Source organism: Schistocerca americana, chromosome X (assembly GCF_021461395.2).
Source record: "Schistocerca americana isolate TAMUIC-IGC-003095 chromosome X, iqSchAmer2.1, whole genome shotgun sequence".
Classification (NCBI taxonomy): Eukaryota; Metazoa; Arthropoda; class Insecta; order Orthoptera; family Acrididae; genus Schistocerca; species Schistocerca americana.
Genome location: NC_060130.1, coordinates 823444564 through 823467865, shown reverse-complemented (window position 1 = coordinate 823467865; position 23302 = coordinate 823444564). Strand labels below are relative to the sequence as shown.

Sequence of the window (23302 nt, the reverse complement as noted above, 5' to 3'; positions counted from 1 at the left end):
TCTACATTGGCTATAAAGAGATAGCTCTACTCCTCCTAACTTTGACCACACATAGTACAGGTTATTTTTTTCTCCAGTCCTTAGTCTTTTAAAGTGTATGGAGCCTTGTATTTTTTAATACTATGTAAACTTGTCGATAACACTGCAGCAGTAGCATTCTTCCAGTTTTGTTCCATAATTAATATGATTAGTTTTATCCACTTAAATTCTTCAGATAGTAAGTACTCATCCTTTTTGTCATCAACTAGAGGTGAAACAGTAATTTTAATTACCAACATTGTATTTCATAACCAACTCTCTGTGAAATATGGATAATTGATTGAATAGTACAAGAAGGCAATGTTGACTTTCTCAAAGGAATGGGGAAAAGAAACGATCAAGAAATAAGTTAATTTAAACAGTTTTAATGTGTTGCTATAACACAAAAAGGCTTAGTTTTATGGAATAGTGCAGGCAGACTATAAATACATCAAAATGGTGACAATTAGGTCAGCATAAAAGTCAAGTATAGCCTATTATACAGATGAACAAACCATCTTCAAGGTTGTGGGCCATGTTTTTCACACTGAGAATTGCTTCCGAATTGCAACTGAATTATTGTTCCCCTGAGAAATCCTCTCCACCTGGTAACCCTGCAGTCAAAATTGGCTTGCATTGAGGTATTTTGGCCATACAGTTGGAAAAAATTGGAAAAATTCAACCCACAACAAATTAAAAAAAAAAAAAAAACTACAAAGTTATAAAGTTGAACCACGAAAATGATGTTAACAAAACATGTCGCAACCTCATTGGTCAGACACTCTGTATGTCTTTAGACATAAGGACTAAAACACTTCAAAGAACAAGTGATGAGTGATGATGAAATTAGCTGACTGTTTTTAAAGCTGCACATCACACCAGTTAGTGGGAAAATATATGCTATGAAGAGGAACTTCGTGCTTGTGGATTTGACTGGCAAGAACCCCACACTTGGCTGTTCTGTTTATTTATTGTACATGTAGTAGGAAAATATGTTTTGTTACTCTGTACAATAACCCAAATCCAGATATCGTCAGCTTTAAAACTAAGTGCTAAGTGCACATGTTGTGCAGCGAACTGTGACAGCTGCTGCACATTATATTTCGTGTACTGATATCATCATAAATTTTTTCAGAGCATATATTTTGAACCGTGAACTCTGCAATGTTAACTTGTAATGACACTGGACAGTCATTGGTTCTGTAATGACCACCTCTGAGAACCAGGATCCAGCTTTCCATCAACATGGACAGAGAGAAATGATTGAGAATTTTCTACAAATGACAGATAGTAGTTAAATTGCACACTTTCCACATGGCAGCTGGATTTTATGCTAAAAGCTCCATTTGGAAATTGCTGAATTTAGTACAATATGTTGCAGTAGCATTGGAATAAAGAGAAAGAATGAGGCATAAGTAAGACATGAAAGTAACAAAGTAACAATCGTTCTAACTAGTTCTGAAGAATATGTTTGTAAAGATAGCATTATTATGTTAAAACTGCAGCTAATTGTTATTTGATTGGATAATAAAGTATACACAAGTATATCATTGCATTCTGAAAGAACTGTGAAATTAATGACACCAATATGAGTTCTTAGTTGATACAAAGTAGTCATCAAAGTTGCAGTTTGTCCTCCTCATGAAGCTGAAATGAAGATTACTAAGCAGCACTTCTATTCAGTCCTGGTGGGGTCAGGGATTTTCTCGGCCTCATGATGACTGGGTGTTGTGTGATGTCCTTAGGTTAGTTAGGTTTAACTATTTCTAAGTTCTAGGGGACTGATGACCATAGATGTTAAGTCCCATAATGCTCAGAGCCATTTGAACCATTTTTGAACTTCTATTCAACCTATTGTATCTGACCCGTCGTGTGTGTGTGTGTGTGTGTGTGTGTGTGTGTGTGTGTGTTCAAAACCAAAATATTTCCATGCTTATTCCTATTTTGTTCCCAGCTTGTGAATGCAGGAGAAGACGTCTTGGTGTTCTACAATGACAAAGCTTCATTTAACAACTTTGTGAAAATGATGAGATCAAAAAGGCACCGCATGGATGAAAGTGGTCCTCTCAGGTAATCCTTGAGTCTCAGCTGTTTTAAGCATTTAGTTTGCTAAATATGTGCTAATGCAAACCAAAGGAAATGGTGAACTGATAAGCATGTTCACAATACAATTGATTTTTTTAAGGTATCATGTGGAGTTGGTTAAACTTTTGGCCTGCTGTACAATGGGAAAAAATGTTTACACCGAAATAAAATGTCACAGTTTACTTCCTCTTGATGACATAGTGGCAATGGTGTCACATACTGATTGCATTCCAGAGGTAAGTTTTGTAACTACTGCCTACATCATTCATTTTAAGGACTGTATTTATAAATTAGTTGCTCTTCAGTGTGATTGCATATTTTAACTAGGTGTTCAGCCTCTCTTTATACCTTACAGTAAAATCTAATTGATCTCTGGCAAACATTTGCCGTTAGCGTAAATTTACAAATGTAAATGTGTTAATCATAATGCTTTGTTTATTCATTCTCTCTCTCTCTCTCTCTCTCTCTCTCTCTCTCTCTCTCTCTCTATCTATCTATCTATCAATATCTATCTCTCTCCTGTTTGAATGTAAATTCTTTATTACTTTGATTTAGGTTCATGACTATTTTTCATCATTTTACGTTTTTCTTTCAGTTTGATTGATGTCCTTTCTTTCTTTCTTGCTGTGAGTATTTAAAATATGTTTCTTTCACAGGCATCCCACCCCAAGACTTTGAAGTAACGAATTGAGGTTTTTGTGTGTCATTAACACCTATTGTGTTGTTGAATTTTATGCAAGCATGTTACATGTGATTCAATTGTATCCACTCCGTTTCCCAGTCCCTCTTCCCTGTCACTTTTTCACCCCTGCTGCTGGTTAATGACAAATTCAAGGTTAAATGTGCAGGGTTACAATTACTGATCTACATGAAATAAAATTGTAATAACTTCTGAATGGTTTGTGTTAGGATGTTCAAACTGGATGGTTGCCTGTAGGGCATGATGGGAATTGTATGGTTTGGTGTAGTGATAAAGCCTATTTTCATTCGGATGGGTTCATCAGTAAGCAAAATTGGTGCATTTGGGGACTGAGAATCCACATTCCGCGATCGAGAAATCTCTTCACCTTCAACGGGTGACTGTGTGGTGAGCAGTGTTCAGTCACGGAATAATCACTGCAATAGTCTGTGATGGCGTCGTGACTGCCGAACGGTATGTAAAGGTTTTGGAAGATTATTTCATCCCCATTATCCAATGTGATCCTGATTTTGACAAGATGTGGTTCATGCAAGATGGAGCTTGACCCCATCGAAGCAGGAGAGTGTTTGGTGTCCTGGAGGAGCACTTTCAGGACTGCATTCTGGTTCTGGGGTACCCAGAGGCCACTGGCATGGGCCACAATTGGCCACCATATTCTCTGGATCTGAACACATGCGACTCCTTTTTGTGTGGCTGTATTAAAGACAAGGTGTACAGCAATAACCCCAAAATCATTGCTGAGCTGAAAACAGCCATTTAGGAGGTCGTTGACAGCATCGATGTTTTGACACTTCAACAGGTCGTGCAGAATTTCACTATTTGTCTATACCACATCATTGCAAATGATGGCAGACATATCAAACATGTCACAACATAAATCTGAATCTCTGTAGTGTTGTGAAGTTTACATGTTGAATGAAGTGGGTGCACACCATAGTTTGTAACTAATGTACATTTTTTCTCCCCTCATAAAGTTCAACAATTGTCACCATGTAAGTAACTCTTCGAGCATGTTGTCCTTCTCTTCTCTGACCAGAATCCTCCCTCCCATCACTGCGTGTACCAACTCCTTTCCTTCCTATCACTCTTTTACTTACTCTCTACGTAGCAAGCTGTTTTTCCATCCTTCAGTGAATGTGGACTTGGGCTCTGAAATGTGAATTTCTCCCAGTACTAATCTACTAGAGTAGATCTTAAAATCTTAAAAGTTTAACTAACAAATGAACAGTAATGATTGTATTTTACAGGAAAACAGTTTTAACTGTAGTATATATTATGTAAGCATTGATTAATTATTTTCTTTAGTGGCAGAGGATGGATTTCATTGAATTAATTTTTGTATCTTGGTGTTTCAATATGTTGAGCTAATAGCATGCTGAATTTTTGTCAGTTGTTGTTTTCAGTACTGATTTTTCTTCATATATACTTTTTCTTTGTGATATTGTTAATGATTTTATTTCTTGGATTGTCCTATAATATCATTTACAGTATATAGGCCATAATTTAAATGCTGATAATGCTCCCTGTGTGTGTGTGTGTGTGTGTGTGTGTGTGTGTGTGTGTGTGTGTGTGTGTGGGCGCGCGCGGGCATTATAAGCTGTAGAGACAAATGCCATGCGCTAATTCTTTAGTTTACTGTCATCATAATTGCTATCCTAATCATAACAGAAGTTCAGATGTTTTGATGCACTGTAGTATGCGTGTTTTAACAGCAAATCTGGAGCCTCAAAATTGACAAAAAATTCTAGAAAAAAATATTCTAATAACACTACAGATGTCATCAAAATATTTGAATGAAGCCAGCTCAATATCACCTCATTCTTCATAGTTCTCCAAATGTGAATGCCAAGACAACTTAATAGAATGACCTCACATGTTGTGTGATAAATAGGTTCCAAGCAGGTGAACACTTAACAGTGAGGAAGGCCTGGCTTCAAGAACCCAGTGAAGTCACTTTTCTGAGTGTAGGAGACTAAAATATATGAAACATTGTTACCAGTGTATTACACACAAAGCTTTTCTAGTTATATGTCCATAGTAACTGTTTCATTCTCAGCTTTGCCATTCTTTTAATCTGATACATAATGGAGCAGCATTCATTGCATAATATAGTATGAAGAAGTGACATAATGAACCAGTTCATGCAATATTGTAATCTGATTTGTTAATGAGTTAGTATGGTGTTCTTGTTAATCATAGGAGTTGCAGAAATCAGCAATGTGCTTTATTATAGCAGACATGGTTCCTTGTGGACATGTAGTTAGGTACATGTTCCAAATATCAGTAGCACAACTTCTTTCAAAACGGTGTTGAGCGAGTCTCCTTATACATGGTTTGTTCACATGCTGGTCCTTAACAGATTACTATATAGCACACTAGTTTAACCCTCAAGCGGGCGTGCCATTTTTTATAACACGAGCGGACGTGCGGCGCACTTTGTACAGATGAAAAGAATAGGTTTCCTTATGTTACCCAGGTAAGTCATGATCAAAATCATGGTTAAATCTTAGTTTATTTAAACAAGGAGAAGATAAACTTACATAATATGTAACTACTGTTTAATTAAACAATAATGAAATAAATTTTCACTGTAACTCTCTTTTGCCAAGGACAGCTGTTAAAGAGATAGTAATGACGCATTCGAACCATTAGGCAGTGCAGTTGCATCGGATCTCGGTCAGCTGCTTATTCGATCACTAATTATCTCGTAGACAACTGCCTCAATGTGGGATTACGATGCTAGTTCATAACTGGGGCCATTTTTTTGAACTGATCGTAAATTTTTTCTCGCCTAGCTCGCATTGTATTTTATATTACTGATGATCACTTGGACGTTCGCTGACACAATTTATCGCTGTGTTACCTGAAGCAATACAGAAGGAATGGGTATAGGTTTGGAGTTGTGAAACAAAAATGGAACCGCACAAAACCATTATATTTTTGGTTGGCGCACTTTATACACAGGTGCACCCGCTTGAGGGTTAAATTTAATGAAGTAAACATACTGTGCTATCTGTGTTTCATTAAATATTTGTCTGTGCCCTAAAAAAAGTTGCAGGTATCTTCTGCGACCTAAGCAAAGCATTTGTTCAGTGAATCAGTCCGTGCTGCTCCATAAATTAGAGAGATATGGGATCAGCGGGAGTGCCCTCCAGTGGCTGACCTCATATTTGACGAACAGGAAGCAAAGAGTTATAATAACGTCTAACTCTGAAAATTTCTCATCAAAATGGGAAACTATCTCACTAGGTGTTCCCCAGGGCTCGGTTTTGGGACAAATTCTCTTCCTGTTTTATACAAGGTGTTACAAAAAGGTACGGCCAAACTTTCAGGAAACATTCCTCACACACAAATAAAGAAAAGATGTTATGTGGACATGTGTCCAGAAACGCTTAATTTCCATGTTAGAGCTCATTTTAGTTTCATCCACCTACGCTCAATGGAGCACGTTATCATGATTTCATACGGGATACTCTACCTGTGCTGCTAGAACATGTGTCTTTACAAGTACGACACAACATGTGGTTTATGCACGATGGAGCTCCTGCGCATTTCAGTCGAAGTGTTCGTACGCTTCTCAACAACAGATTCGGTGACCGGTGGATTGGTAGAGGCAGACCAATTCCATGGCCTCCACGCTCTCCTGACCTCAACCCTCTTGACTTTCATTTATGGGGGCATTTGAAAACTCTTGTCTACGCAACCCCGGTACCAAATGTAGAGACTCTTCATGCTCGTATTGTGGATGGTTGTGATACAATACGCCATTCTCCAGGGCTGCATCAGCGCATCAGGGATTCCATGCGACAGAGGGTGGACGCATGTATCCTCGCTAACGGAGGACATTTTGAACATTTCCTGTAACAAAGTGTTTGAAGTCACGCTGGTACGTTCTGTTGCTGTGTGTTTCCATTCCATGATTAATGTGATTTGAAGAGAAGTAATAAAATGAGCTCTAACATGGAAAGTAAGCGTTTCCGGACACATGTCCACATAACATATTTTCTTTCTTTGTGTCTGAGGAATGTTTCCTGAAAATTTGGCCGTACCTTTTATAACACCCTGTATAAATAATTTACCCTTAAATATCAATGCAAAGTCAGTCCTATTTGCAGATGACACTTCAGTGCTGATTGAAAAATATAGCTCTGCAGAAATCACTGACTGTGTTGTAAACACATTGGATTCTCTGGAAGCCTAGTTTCAATTACATGGTCTGAAACTAAACATTACAAAAACACAACTCATACAATTCAAAACAAAACAATCTAAACCAAGTGAGATTTATGTCCTACATAAAAATGAGAAAATAGAACCAGGAAGCCCAGTGAAATTCTTAGGACTAAACTTGGATGAAAACTTAAACTGGCAGGCACACTCAGAATATTTAGTTAACAAACTAAATAGCCTTTCTTTTGCAATGGGAATGTTACATAATGTAATAGACATGGACAAATGAAAAATTGTTTACCATATTTGCTTCGAATCTGTCATCAGATATGACATAATTTTTTGGGGTAATTCAAGTTATATGGTACAGATATTAAAACTTCAAAAAAGAATCATTAGGAAGATGTGTGCCACACATCTAAGAATCTCGTGTCATCCATTGTTTAAAAAACTAAATATTTTATCTGTCCCGTCACTATACATATTTGAAATTCTAATTTTCCTGTACAGTAAACCTGAACTTTTCAAAGAATTTCACTTCAAACACACTTACACAACTAGGGAAAAACAAAATTTTATGCTCCCTCCACACCGATTAAAGCCCACACCGATTCTATGACTCTTCAATACATGAGCATGAAAATATACAATAAATTAAAGGGTTGTGATATTCTGAGCATGGAAATTGGTCATCTAAAGAAAAAATTAAATGACCTCTTAGTGGAGGAGTTTATGAAAAAAAAAAAAAAAAAAAAAAAAAGAACTGCTAGAAAATTGTTTCATAACTATACTTGTTATTATTTTTAAATCTGTAAACTAAATCCGTAAAATTATATACTGACATGTCTCCAGTACAATAGATCACATGATCTGAATATTGTTATGTTATGAGATGAAATAAATCAAATCAAAACAGGTTGTCCAGAATAAATAATTGCTGATCAAATTGAAAATTCAGGAAAATTCAATTTGGTGGTATTATTATATGGAGGCTTAAATGCAAGCTTGAATTTATCTTGTTGTTCCCTGACAATATGATTGAAAGGATAGATGGCTATTCACAATATAGTGGAAATGTTGCTTCACAGACAGGCACAAGAAGAAGACTGCTAATCAATAAGCTTTTGGTCAAAAATCCTTCTTCTGAATTGGACAACACACACACACACACACACACACACACACACACACACACACACACACACAGACACAGACAGACAGACACACAGAAATGCAACTCTCACATACATAACCACTGTTTCTGGGTGCCTGTGTGTGTGTGTGTGTGTGTGTGTGTGTGTGTGTGTGTTTTCTAATTCAGAAGAATGCTTTCTGGCTGAAAGCTTACTTGTGTACCAGTCATTTTGTTGTGTCTCTTTGCGACTTAGCATCTCCACTATATGGTGCATAGCAACTATCCGTTTCATAATATTGTCATATTATATCCTGGATTTCCATTGCTTGATTTAATCTACCCTTTTAGTAATATTGTCATCATTCTGTCCTGGATTTTCCATTGTTTGATTTTCTTTTGTACACTCCTGGTTATTCTATGAAACACATATTCATGTAACATGTGCTTATTGTATTTTAACATGAGGGCTGTCAGTGATGCACAACACCACATGTATTACCTGCTGTTGAAGAAGGTTGAACACATTTGTGGTGTGCATTTGGAAGATTTACAGTGCAATACACCATGATACAAAATGCCTGTCTTGTGTTGTCTACCACTGGAGTTGTATAGAGCATCTCCATGATACTTTCATTCTTATTAAGTGGACCTGTGGTGGAAAGCATTGCATTTCTTTTGGATTTTCTCTATTTTGTCTTTCTGTCCTATCTAGTACAGGTTGTAGAACAAAAAGCAATATTCAATGAAAGGAAGGTTTTTAAGCTACCTCCTGTGTGAGTTGACTACACTTCCTCATGATTCTTCCAATTAATTTCAGTTTCATGTCGGGCTTACCTACAACTAGTTTTATGTTATTATTCCACTTCAGATTGATCCATAGACTTAAGTCTAGATGTTTAATGAATTTGACTGCTCCAGAGATTGTTCAGCAATTGTGTGTTCATAGAATAACTGGTCTTTCTGCCTGTTTTTACAAAATATGTTACATTTGCTTAGTTTGAGGGTGAACTGTATCCCTCTAAAATATGTTGATCCTCTGTAACTCTTCCTGCAGTTTGCTGCAATTTTCTGCCATTGTGAGTTCTCTGTACACATCAAGATCATCCATGAGCAGCCACATGGAGCCTTCTGATGTTATCCATAAGGTCATTTTATGTATACTGTGAATGGTAATGGCCCTGTAACAGTCCCTCAGGGTACATCTGAAGATTTTTCTCCGTTAGGAATAAATTTGCTTGGAACTCTTCAGTCCAATTATAAAGCATGTTTGTTATTTCATCTACTCCTGTTTTGTTCAGTAGGCAAGGCTAAAGAACTGTATTAAACACCTTCCAGATGTCAAGGAACATAGCATCAACCTGGGCTCTTGGTATTTACAGCCTTCTGGATATAATGATGGAAGAAAATGAACTGGGATTCACTGTTTGCAGAAATCATGTTGATTCCTACAGAGGAGACTTTTAGTGTTTGTAAAATGGGAATGATCTGCACATTTTCCAGTTGCCTTTTCTCGAATGATTTGTTTTGATTTATTTTCTATCCCACATTCACTTATTTTGACATCTATCATTCTTGATGTTCTTGTGACAGTTGGAAGCAGTAACTGCAGCATGATATTCCTCAGTGAAACGATTTTGCAGAAAAGAATGAAGTATTTCTGCCTTCTCTTCTGTCCCCAGCATTCCATTTGAACTTCAGTGACTTGCAAATTGTCAAAGTAGCATCAAATAGAATTACTTGCACCACGCACCCTTTCTGGAATCCTCCATTATGATGCCATTAGTGTCTGCTAATGTCTTGACAGATGGCTTTTTTTACTAATTTAACATAAGATCAAATCTTTTTAGGATTTTCTCTCAGATCTGTGACAGAATTTTATTTTCAAATTGTGTACTAATCATCTCAGAAGGTCAACATCGTTCAAAAGAGTATTAAAATTTTCAGTCTTGTTTGTGTCCCTGTTGATCCCATAAGGCTTCAGCTTTATGGTGATTTGTTATCTTTACTCCTTCCATTTTTTATGTTCCATCCATGATTTTCCATTGCCATATTTAGAATGACAATCAGTACTGAAGAATTATTGTTTGAATGTTTGTTGAGTGAATTACCTCCTTCATAGGTAAATTACATTTACTTAGGATTCTTTTAATGAATCTCAGCCCAGAATCTGCCTTTCCTGCAACTAGTTTTATGTAATATTTCCACCTTAAATTGTCATCAATGTGTGCCCTTCAATATTTTACTGGTTTGACTCTGATCATTGACTGATCACCAATGGTTGTATGAATCGATAATGAGTCTTTTTACCTATGTCTACACAATGTGTTAGATTTGTTTGTAGTGAGCTTCAGCTGCCAATCTCTTCTCCAATCACTGATCCTTTGCAGGTCATCTTTGCACTACAATTTTCTGGCATTGGAACTCCCTCATAAACAATTGCACTTTCTACAGCAGCCTTGTGTGGGTCCCAACACAATGCACCACATCATTTATATGTATTGTAATTAGTGGTGATCCTATTAGAATTTCTTGGGCTTCACCGAAATTACTTTCAAATCTGATGATTTCTCCCACTGGAGAATGACATACAGAAAATTACTTTATAAGATGTCTTCAATACAGTTACTTAGCAGGCCGAATATTCCAAATGTTCATATGTTGTTCACTTGGCAGCAGTGTGGAACTGGAAATTAGAGAACACATGTCAACTTGTGCACCATTATCTGCTTCATTATGAATCTTTGAAGAAATGAAGCAGGCTTAGTCAAATGACTCTGCTTGTGTAACCCATGTTGATTTCTTTAGAGAAGGTATTCAGTCTGGTTGCCCTGATTAGTATTTCCTGCCTTATTAAGTTCTTGTACTTCTGCTCAAATCCTTCGTAAATATTGACATGTTAAACTAAACACCCTTGAGTTCCTTGCATTACTAATTACTGATAAAGATTAGTTAATATTCATATTAGACATATAAAATTAAGTGGCTTAGCAATTTAATAGAACAGTATAACATTCTCTTTAACCTTCCACAAAAATGAACTGCATTTCTTATCACTTTAAGCAATACTAACACAGTAATGAAAGCATTGTAATACTGCTTATATAGATGGAAGCTGAAAGTAGCTTCATCAGTACGATAGTGGTGGCTTCAGTTTTCTGTAAATATCAGTAAGTAGAATCCAAGAATGGGATTAACAAATACAAATTCAGGATGGTGAATTATTCCCAATTTTATATTACTCTTCAGATGTGAGCAGAGCCTCTTCAAAGATTCTCACATCCTCGAATAAAAAAACTTGCTATTAATTGTTAGGAACATGTTACTATTGAATGCAATGAGTTTTCACAATGTTCCAGTATTGTTTTCATACAATTCTCATTGCTGTTTATTTATTCCAGATAAGGCATATTTAATCTAGGAGACTGTACTCATTATAAGTAGATTTCAGCCTGTGGTTAATGCAAATTGTTGTTTACTCAACACCCCTAAAAGAAATAAAAGTGTGGGGAAATAATTTGTTTTCATAATCCTCATTTGTAAACTAAGACAAACAATTTATTGTATACTTTTCAGGTAAAGGAAGCATATATTAACTTCTTAAACCATTGCTATATTGATACAGAAGTTGAGATGAAGGAAATTTATACATCCAACCACATGTGGTCTCTTTTTGAGAAGAGCTTCCTGGTAGATATGGGAATTGTTGCAAATTCAACACATGATCGAAAACATGCTGATACAGCTTTGGAAAACTATGTCATCAACAGTGTTATGAACATTATAACGACTTTTTTTAACACTCCATTTTCAGACCAGAGTACAACTGTTCAGGTAAATAGTTTTATATACTCTTCTTAGCTTCAGCTGTCAATTTTTGTTCTGTGTTCTTGGCTTTACTTCACATTACAATATAAAATGTGCTTGCCGTCAAAAAATTGCCAAGAAGTATATTTGGCTTATTTTACTTGCAGACAAGACAACCTATTTTTGTGCAGCTTCTTCAAGCAGCATTCCGGATATCTCAGTGCACATGGCTGAATGCAGCACAGAGATTTAATGTTGAAAATTGCATTCGTACTTTGTCAGAAGTGGGTAAGAACATCTGTTATAGACAGTTGTGGGCATCATAATACTTCTATACAAAGTAGTATAGTCAATGTATTACTATAATTCCTTATGTTTAGCAAAGTACTCAGCATAAACTAAGTCTTAATATTGTTATTTCTACCAGTCACTAAATTTTGTTTCCCCATGTTATATTATACCCATCTGCATTGTAGATTTAAAATTAAGATGAGGAAGAAAGATGTAGTGGAGCAACATCATTGTTGTTAAGTTAACACAGTTACTTCATTTTACCAGATACATTTAAAGGAATGATTGGTATAAATAATTCGTTGTTAGAAATGAGAAAGATGAGAAAGACAGAATTGATGATAAGCAATGTGGACACACTCCATGTACATAAGAAAATAGCTAGAGGAAAGTGTTGCAGTACTTAAAAAAACTTGGAGTAGATGGTAATAAAATGGAGAACAAAAAATAATGAAAGTGGCACCAGTAAACACCACAGTTTCAGCATATACAGATATCAGAATTGTAATATGGACATAAATGGATGCCCAAGTAATAGTTCAGTTACATGTAGCATTTGTAGTATTACTGTTCTGGAACCAGACTACAGATAGTAAGCATCTACTATATTGACTATTTGCTATTCATTAGGATATTTTGTTTTCAGTGTCCAGTCGTTACCACTGCAGCAAAAAGTAGAATACATATCAGAGTTGTGCTGCCATAATAGAAAATAATTATCTGTGATAATATTCAGGACATAATTAACTTCTATGGTCACTGTACAAATTGTCATTTAGCATGACATACTTTTGATAACTATTTGTGACACCTCTCTCCGTAACAGAAATTTTCAGTATTACAGTTTTTATTGTTATCGTATGATCTTATATTTTATAAAGCAAGCAGAAGGACATTTTCAGTATTAAGTTGTACTATACTGGATTCTTGGTGTGAAATATTGCACATTCACATGTATAGATTTTATATGATGACATTTACAGGACATATAACTTGGATGTTATGATGATGTTTACAAGGTATATAATTTGGACATTTAGAAAACTGTTATTCTGTTCTTTACTATCTTGTATGGGATTTCCAGATGCAGCAGTATTTGATGGAGTTTTTGCTGTTGGAATCATACACTGAAATGCCAAAGAAATTGGTATATGCATGCGTATTCAATTATAGAGAGATGTAATCAGGCAAAATACAGCGCTGCGATTGGCAATGCCTACACAAGACAACAAGTGTCTGGCGCAGTTGTTAGATCAGTTACTGCTGCTACAATGGCAGGTGGTCAAGACGTAAGTGAGTGTGTTACAGTTGGTGCACGAGTGATGGTACGTAGCATCTCTGAGGTAGCGATGAAGTGGGGATTTTTCCCATACAGCCATTTCACAAGTGTACCATTAATATCAGGAACCCAGTAAAACATCAAATCTCTGACGTTGCTGCGGCCGGAAAAAGATCCTGCAAGAACTGGACCAACGATGACTGAAGAGAATCATTAAGTGTGACAAGGTGCAACAATTTCGCAAATTGCTGCAGATTTCAATGCTGGGCCATCAAAAAGTGTCAGCGTGTGAGCCATTCAGTGAAACATCAGTGATATGGGCTTTTGGAGCCAAAGACACATTCGTGTATTCTTGATGACTGCACGACACGAGGCTTTATGCTTCGCCTCTTGAATCTTGAATGCATGTCAGCAGGGACTGTTCGAGCTAGTGGAGGCTCTGTTATGGTGTGGGGCATGTGTAGTTGGAGTGCTATGGGGCACCTGATATGTCTAGATACGACTCCGACAGGTGACATGTACGTAAGCATCCTGACTGATTACCTGCATCCATTCATGTCCATTGTGCATTCTGACAGCAACACACCACATGTCCAGAATTGCTACAGAGTCGCTCCAGGAACACTCAACTGAGTTTAAACAGTTCCACTGGCCACCAAACTCCCCATACATGAACATTATTGAGCATATATAGGATGCCGTGCAACATGCTGTTCAGAAGAGATCTCCACCCCCTCATACTCTAACGGATTTGTGGGCATCTCTGCAGGTGTCAATTCACTCCAGCACTACTTCAGACATTGGTCGAGTCCATGCCATGTCGTGTTGCAGCAAATGTGTTCACGAGGTCCCTACACGATATTAGGCAGGTGTACAAGTTTCTTTGGCTCTTCATTGTATGTTTAGGTAAACTAGATTTAATGTCTATTTCACTCAGTGCTGGCAGCAAAGAAGTTGATTGTTGCTTCTGTAAACATCTTCTTGATCATGATCACTTAGTGAATACTAGTCACATTCATGACAGTGTCAATATTGAACTGTCTTTGTGTTGCCTCTTTAAAAACTACTTCAGAGGTGTTTATCAAGGAATTCCAGTTCTAATGACTCTATTTTTGATGAAACATTAAACAGTAATTGTATTCTCTTACTATCAGATTTAATAGCAAAAAACTGTAGTTTCAGAATCTACCTCACTGATAAAGTCTTCCATGAAGGTAAGAAATTATTCATTTTTGTCAAGACAATACCTGAAACCTGTATCTTCTTTTCTACAGCTAAAGGAAGAGGAATAGCTATACCATCTGACCTTGAAAGCCAAGTTTTGTCCATGTTCAACAAAGCAGCAATGTTATCGAGACAGACTAGCAAATGGTTGCAGGCTGCAAAAACACCAAAAATGGAACGTTCACAGTCTCAGGTACCAGAGAGAATAATAATTATGAATTATAGTTTAGTAGTTTGATTTTCGCTATACGATGTTGTTATCCATAGATTGAAAAGTTCTTTTTTCCACTCGAGTAATTGTTTGACTTTGTTTCAGCTAATGCGGCTCGATCGTAGCATTATAGAAGGGCTACAAGACATTGTGTCGCTTTTAGAAGATCAATTGAAACCACTGGTTCAGTCAGAGTTATCACTTCTAGTTGATATTCTTTATAGACCAGAACTGCTGTTTCCTGCAGATACTGAAGCTAGGAAGCGATGTGAGAATGGTGGCTTTATTAGAAGGTATCAATCAATAATTGCTTGCCAAAGATTCTGAAATCACCAGTTTTGTACAAGTGTAGAGTTACTCAGTTTTCATCGTGTATGGATATACTACAATACCTGTTCCACGTAGTGTTCAATAAGAGCTCTGTGGGGAATGGAAAATATTACTTCAACTCCCTAGCTGCTCCAACCTTTACATTGTGTTACCTGTAGATTTTGAACTCTGAACTGATGTTCAATTTTGAGCTATGTGATGCAGTGCAAAACAGTTGTAACATAAAGTACTCAAGTGCCCCTACCGAACAACTTAGCTGGAGTGAAATGGTCCCTACTGCAGTCTCTTTTCCTTCTTGAGTGCACTTACTACAGTAGATATGACACTAGAGAAAATATCCTACTATCTCCATACCAACATAAGAAACAAGAATTTTTGAATTATTTAGGAATAAAGAGATGACTCACCGAAAGGCAGAAGTGCTGCGATGTCAACAGACCCACAAACAAAAGGTACAGTCCTTTGCCAGCTTTTGGAATGAAATTCCTTTCTCAAGCTGTCAGAGAAATGTACACACAAACACACATTCTCTCCCATCCACTTCACTTAGTCCTTCTCCACCCATTTACCGAGCAAGATGGTGCGGTGGCTAGCACAGTGGACTCGCATTCGGGAGGACGACAGTTGAGTCCTGCGTCTGGCCATCCTGATTTAGGTTTTCCATGATTTCCCTAAATCGCACCAGGCAAATGCCGGGATGGTTCCTTTGAAAGGGCCGGGCCGACTTCCTTCCGTCCTTCCCTAATCCAGTGAGACCGATGACCTCGCTGCCTGGTCTCCTTCCCCGAACAACCCAACCTCCACCCACTGTGCCACCTTCCTGGATGTCCATCTCCTCCTCTCAGATGACTCCTTTAACACCTCAGCCCACATCAGACCCGCCATTCACCAACAGTACCTGTACTTTGTCAGCTGCCACCAGTGGCAGATGCATCTGCAGTGATGAGAACTCCCTCGCCCAGTATGCTGAAGGCCTCACAAAGGCCTTTTGCAGAGAGGCAATACCCCCCAGACCTAATACAGAGACAGATATCCCATGCCATATCCCCACGCACACCTGATTCTCACATCCATCCCAAGAACCAGCCACAAAGAAGTGACACCCTTGTCACCTAATACCACCCAGGGCTGGAATGACTGGACCATGTCCTTTGTCAGAACTTTGATTATCCGTCGTCATGCCCTGAAATGAGGGACATCCTACTCAAGGTACTTCCATCCCCTCCCAAAGTGGTGTTCTGCTGCCCACCCAACCTCCACAACATCCTAGTCCATCCCCATGCCATTCCCACTCATAATCCAATGCCACAGGGATCATACCATTATGGAAGACCCAGATGCAAGAGCTGCCCTAATCATCCACCCAGCACCTCCTACTCCAGTCCCATCACAGGCTTATCTTACCCCATTGGATACCGGGCCACATGTAAAACGAGCCATGTTATATACCAGCTCTGCTGCAGCCACTGCACAGTGTTTTACATTGGGATGACAACCAAGCAGCTGTCAACCAGAATAAATAGCAACTGCCAGACTGTTGCCAAAAACGATGTGGACCACACAGTGGCACAACATGCAGCAGAGCACAACATGCAAGATTTCAGTGGCTGCTCCACAACCCGTGACATCTGGATCTTCCCCACCAGAACCAGCTCAGCTTTTCTGAGCTGCGCATTTGGCAACTATCCTTGCAGCACATCCTTTGCTCCTGTAACCACCCTGGCCTACACCTAAGGTAACTCACTGTCCCCCCCCCCCCCCCCCCCCCCCCCCCGCCCCCCACCCAGTATTGTGTGTGTGTGCAGGTACAGGTACATGTGCATGTGCAAGTTTCTCCTACAGCTTGAGAAAGGAATTTCATTCCGACTGCTAGCAAAGCTCTGCACCTTTTGTTTGTGTGTCTGTTGGCGACACAATGCTTCTGCCTTTTGGTGAGTTGACTCTTTATTTCTAAATACTTCATTATTCTCAACCAGAAAGAAGAATTTTTGTTCACTTTATGTCAACTCTTTCATTTTTACCTCATTACACATAAATGGCTGTATCCAGTTAAATGCTTATTGTGTTATTCAATTTTCATGGATGACTTCGCTGAAGCTGGTATTAAAATTACTGGGGAAGTTAATTTTATAGATACTAATATAGATCACAAACTGCCTGATAGCTTCTGTCGTGGGCATAGATTGAAATCGTTGTGGGTCCAGTAACAACATACAATTGCAGGGCCAAACATATGGTTTTCAACTTTCACCAATCGGAATTTATTCTTCTTCATTTGATGAAGTGGAAGGAGTTAAGATCTGCCACATATCTGTGAATCCAGCTTTTTTGGGGCACTGTTTGTTTGCTTAAAGACAAAAGGTGATTGCAACATAAATAAGGAAAGTGTCAGAGGAGACGACACAATTCAAGGTTTAAGTAAGAAAATGCACTAGGAATCATAAGTTGAAGATAAGACAGCAGGGTGCCGTAATCAGTTCCATACTTGTCGATAAATGTTTTGCCTTTATAGAGAGAATGTTCAAAAAGATTAAGGGAGATTACACTAACACTTTTTTGGGTTGTTCATAAGGAGCATTTTAGAGTCCACGTACATCAACTTCTGATCTGGGTCTTACATAAAAACAAGATTTTTTCATCTGTCAGCGGACAATTGGTGTGTGCTGCAGACCCTATCTGATAAATATTGAGTACTGAAAACACCAGCAATCCTGTTGTGCTTCCTTGGGGGGACACCCATTGTTAGCTTTATTTTTGTTATACATTTTGTATCCACTCTAACAGTTGGGTACTTCCAGTCAAATATTCTACATGGTAACCACATATTTGTGATGATACTACATGTTGTTGCATCTTGGCTATTAGACAGCCAAGTGATACTACACAACACACCTTTCATAAATCTAGGAAAACACGCACTACCTCTTTAACTGTGATTACAATTTCAAACAGTGGAAACTGCACTTTATTATATCAACAATGTAAGGCAAGAGAGATATTGTTACTCACCGTAAAGATGATGCATTGAGTTACAGACAGGCACAAGGAAAAGACTTTTACATAATTATCTTTTGGCCAAAGCCTTCTTCAGGAAAAGAAACCACACACACACACACACACACACACACACACACACACACACACACACAGAAGCAAGCACACCTCGCACACATAATTCTGGTCCGAGCTGCCGGAGATGGCAGTCGTGTGCATGACGTGTTTTCTTGTGTGAAGAGTGTGTGTGTGTGTGTGTGTGTGTGTGTGTGTGTGTGTGTGTGTGTGTGTGTGTGTGTGTTTCCTTTTCTGAAGAAGACTTTGGCCAAAAGTTAATTGTGTAACAGTCTTTTCATTGTACCTGTTTGCAACTCAACGTATCCTCTTTATAGTGAGTAGGAATGTATGCTTTTTCTTTATATTGTTGTGATTACAATTTGCTTCATATTGTGTCTAAAAAGAGCAGATTTTAGCCAGGAAATAGGGAAGTTTCACAGCATATTCAATGTCAAATATAATAGAAATTTCAACAGATCCTGGCACTGATGGTTGTGAATATGAAAAAAAATGAATGCACATAATCAGTGTATCTATTATCTTTCTTCTCATTTTCTCTTCTGTTCTTTTCTTGCGTTGGTACCAACTTTTACTGTTCATCAATGCATCTCATTTCAGTTATTTCTGACTTTACAGTGTCATTTGTATCTTGTAAATTCTTCTACAGCTTTTGAGTGTTGTGTAAGGATTTCCCACCTACCCCATAACCTAACAGTATGTCCTGCACACATGCATTGTGGTTAGATGTTGCTATACCAAGTTATATACGAAGTTATTTTTTGTACTATATGAGGAATGAAAAGTGAAATTATTAATTACAGGTATGACTACAGGCACTCTCAGTTCTCAGTTCATTCCTACAAGAATCATAAAAACCACATCTATGATTACTTTGTGATGTAGTGTCTCCAAACTGATTATAAGCTTGCAATATTACAAAAATTTACATACATGCAGAGTAAAGTACACTACTGGCCATTAAAATTGCTACACCAAGAAGAAATGCAGATGATAAACAGGTATTCATTGGACAAATATATTATACTAGAACTGACATGTGATTATATTTTCACGCAATTTGGGTGCATAGATCCTGAAAAATCAGTACCCAGAACAACCACCTCTGGCCGTAATAACGGCCTTGATACGCCTGGGCATTGAGTCAAACAGAGCTTGGATGGTGGGCACAGGTACAGCTGCCCATGCAACTTCAACACGATACCACAGTTCATCAAGAGTAGTGACTGGCGTATTGTGACGAGCCAGTTGCTCGGCCACAATTGACCAGACATTTTCAATTGGTAAGAGATCTGGAGAATGTGCTGGCCAGGGCGGCAGTTAAACATTTTCTGTATCCAGAAAGGCCCGTACAGGACCTGCAACATGCAGTTGTGCATTATCCTACTGAAATGTAGGGTTTTGCAGGGATCGAATGAAGGGTAGAACCACGAGTCGTAACACATCTGAAATGTAACGTCCACTGTTCAAAGTGCCGTCAATGCGAACAAGAGGTGACCGAGACGTGTAACCAATGGCACCGCATACCATCACGCCAGGTGATACGCCAGTATGGCGATGACGAATAGACGCTTCCAATGTGCGTTCACCACGATGTTGCCAAACACGGATGCGATCATTATGATGCTGTAAACAGAACCTGGATTCATCCAAAAAAATGATGTTTTGCCATTTGTGCACCCAGGTTCGCCATTGAGTACGCCATCGCAGGGGCTCCTGTCTGTGATGCGGCATCAAGGGTAACCGCAGCCGTGGTCTCCGAGCTGATAGTCCATGCTGCTGCAAATGTTGTCGAACTGTTTGTGCAGATGGTTGTTGTCTTGCAAACGTCTCCATCTTTTGACTCAGGGATCAAGACGTGGCTGCACGATCCGTTACAGCCATGCGGATAAGATGCCTGTCATCTCGGCTGCTAGTGATATGAGGCCATTGGGATCCAGCACGGCGTTCCGTATTACCCTCCTGAACCCACCGATTTCATATTCTGCTAACAGTCATTGGATCTCAACCAAAGCGAGCAGCAATGTCGCGATACGATAAACCGCGATCACAATAGGCTACAATCTGACCTTTATCAAAGTCGGAAACGTGATGTTACGCATTTCTCCTCCTTACACGAGGCATCACAACAATGTTTCACCAGGCAATGCTGGTCAACTGTTGTTTGTGTGTGAGAAATTGGTTGTAAACTTTCCTCATGTCAGCACGTTGTAGGTGTCACCACCGGCACCAGCCTTGTGTGAATGCTCTTAAAAGCTAATCATTTGCATATCACAGCATCTTCTTTCTGTCGATTAAATTTCGCATCCGTAGCATGTCATCTTCGTGGTGTAGCAATTTTAATGGCCAGTAGTGTAGATTAGATTAGATTTACTTTCATTCCAATTGATCCGTAGTGCGGAGGTCCTCCAGGATGTGGAAGATGTCAGAAAAATAATAATACACGACAAATATTTACAACTGAAATAAATAAGCTAATGTACCTTTCACAGGTCCCAAGTGGAATGATCATCATTTTTTTTAATGAACACTATATGAAAGAATCATTTTACAAACACTCGTTCACTAAATTAAAAAAAAAGTTTTATTTATTTATAAGGTAATAAACATATAATAGAACTACTACAATACTTATTTACATTGAACACATTACTGCACTGAAATTTTGCAGAAGTTAGATTGTACTTAAACACACACATGTGCCGCCGCCCCCCCCCCCCCCCCCCCCCCCCCCACACACACACACAATATCAATTGGTTCTACTGAGAAATTCATCAGTGGAGTAGAAGGAGTTGGCCACCAATAAATCCTTTAGGCTTCTCTTAAACTGAATTTTATTGGTTGTTAAGCTTTTTATGGCTGCTGTCAAGTTATTGAAAATTTATGTTCCTGAATAATGCACACCTTTTTGTACAAGAGTAACTGACTGTACATCCTTGTGAAGATTATTCTTATTTCTAGTATTGATTCCATGAATTGAGCTGTTTATTTGAAAAAGTGATGTATTTTTAGTGACAAATTTCAGTAAGGGCATAAATATATTGGGAAGCAGTTGTTAGTATCCCTAGATCTTTAAACAGGCTTCCGCAGGATGTTCTTGAGTTCACACCACATATAACTCTTATTGCATGTTTTTGTGCCCAGAAAACTTTAGCTTGGTTTGATGAAGTACCCCAAAAAGTAATCCCATATGACATTATGGAATGAAAGTAAGCATAGTATGCCAGCTTTTTCATTTTTATATCCCCTATGTCTGACACAATTCGCATTGCAAATAGAGATTTGTTAAGATGCTTCAGCAGTTCTGTGGTGTGCTCCTCCCAGTTGAATTTATTATCAAGCTGTAATACCAAGAATTTAACACTGTCCACTTCTCCTATCTGCTTGTCATCGTATGTTAGGCATATACTCGTGGGACGTCCCTTAAAAGTTCTGAACTGCATGTAGTGTGTTTTTTCAAAGTTTAGTGACAAAGAATTGGCTAGGAACCAGTGATATTTTATTAGCCAATTTTTCTAAGACTACACTTGATTTGCTATTTATTTCAATGTTTGTATCATCAGCAAACAAAACAAACTTGGCATCTGGTAATGTTACTGATGATAGGTCATTGATATAGACAAAAAGAACTAAGTGCCCTAAGATGGAACCTTGTGGGACCCCACATGTAATTAGTTCCCAGTTGGATGATGCCTAATACTTAATACATTTCTCTTTCCTAATAATGCCCTTTTTTTCCTGCCAGAGATATACGATTTGAACCATTTTGCAGCATTTCCTGTTGCACCATAATATTCTAATTTACTTAAAAGGATATTGTGATTTACACAGTCAAATGTCTTTGACAGATCACAAAATATACCAGTTGCCTGCAATTTTTTGTCTAATGAATTAAGTACGTTTTCACTGTAAGTGTATATAGCCTTCTCAATATCAGAACCCTTTAGAAATCCAAACTGTGACTTTGACATTATGCTATTTGTGATAAGATGGTTATAAAGCCAATTGTCCATTACCTTTTCTAAAAATTTTGAGAATGTTGGCAAAAGTGAAATTGGATGGAAATTTGATGCTATTTCTTTATCTCCCTTCTTAAACAGTGGCTTAACTTCAGCATATTTCAACCATTCAGGAAATATTCCACTGATAAATGACTGGTTACACAGATAGCTTAATATGTTGATTAACTCAGAATCACATTATTTAATTAACTTTGTTGATATTTCATCATACCCACTAGACATTTTTGGTTTTAAAGATTTTATGATGGACATTACTTTTGCTTGGGTAGTGATGGTCAAATTCATATTATGGAAGTTCTTGAAATGTTTGGTCTGAGGTATTCCATAACAGCATCTACAGAACCTGACAACCCCATCTCTTCAATAACAGTTAGAAAATGTTTGTTGAAAAATTCTGCAACACTATACACACTTGTCATCAATGTATCAATTACTCTTAATGCTATTTGTCCCTCTTCATGTCTGGTTCTACTAGTCTCCTCCTTCACTATATCCCATATTGTCTTTATTTTGTTATCTGATATAATTGTAATATATTTGCTTTGATGTCCGTATTACAGTCTTTAATATTTTGCAATATTTCTTGTAGTGTACTATGGCATCAACATCAAAACTGTTTTGGATTGACAGATATAGTTTTCTTTGTGTTTTACAAGATACCTATATTCCTTGAGTAATCCATGGCTTCTTTGTAGACTTTGCTCTAACCTTGGTTATTTTTGGTGAAAAACAGTGTTCAAATAAGGTAAGCACTTTATGAGCAAAAGTGTTATATTTTTCATTCATGCCATGAGCACTGTAAATGTCACTCTAGTGAATGCCTGTGAGGAGTATCCCAAAATAATCAATTTTTGGCTTATTGATTACCCTCTTGAGCTCAGATTTAACAGATTTGGTTTTGTAGTATAATTTTGTTCATTGGACTTTTCTATAAAGATATTATCAATGGTTGTTTGTGAGCAA

The 23302-nt window shown here is 37.9% G+C and overlaps 1 protein-coding gene across 1 annotated transcript in view; it reads left to right on the top strand.

Annotated features, from left to right (window-relative positions):
- LOC124554726 (inositol 1,4,5-trisphosphate receptor) overlaps nt 1–23302 on the top strand; it is a 348395-nt gene that overhangs the window by 199221 nt on the left and 125872 nt on the right. The window contains exons 24-29 of the mRNA XM_047128370.1: nt 1973–2088; nt 2204–2339; nt 11682–11939; nt 12080–12200; nt 14757–14899; nt 15023–15210. Of these exons, the coding sequence (XP_046984326.1) occupies nt 1973–2088; nt 2204–2339; nt 11682–11939; nt 12080–12200; nt 14757–14899; nt 15023–15210 (962 nt within the window). The remainder of the gene's footprint in view (nt 1–1972; nt 2089–2203; nt 2340–11681; nt 11940–12079; nt 12201–14756; nt 14900–15022; nt 15211–23302) is intronic.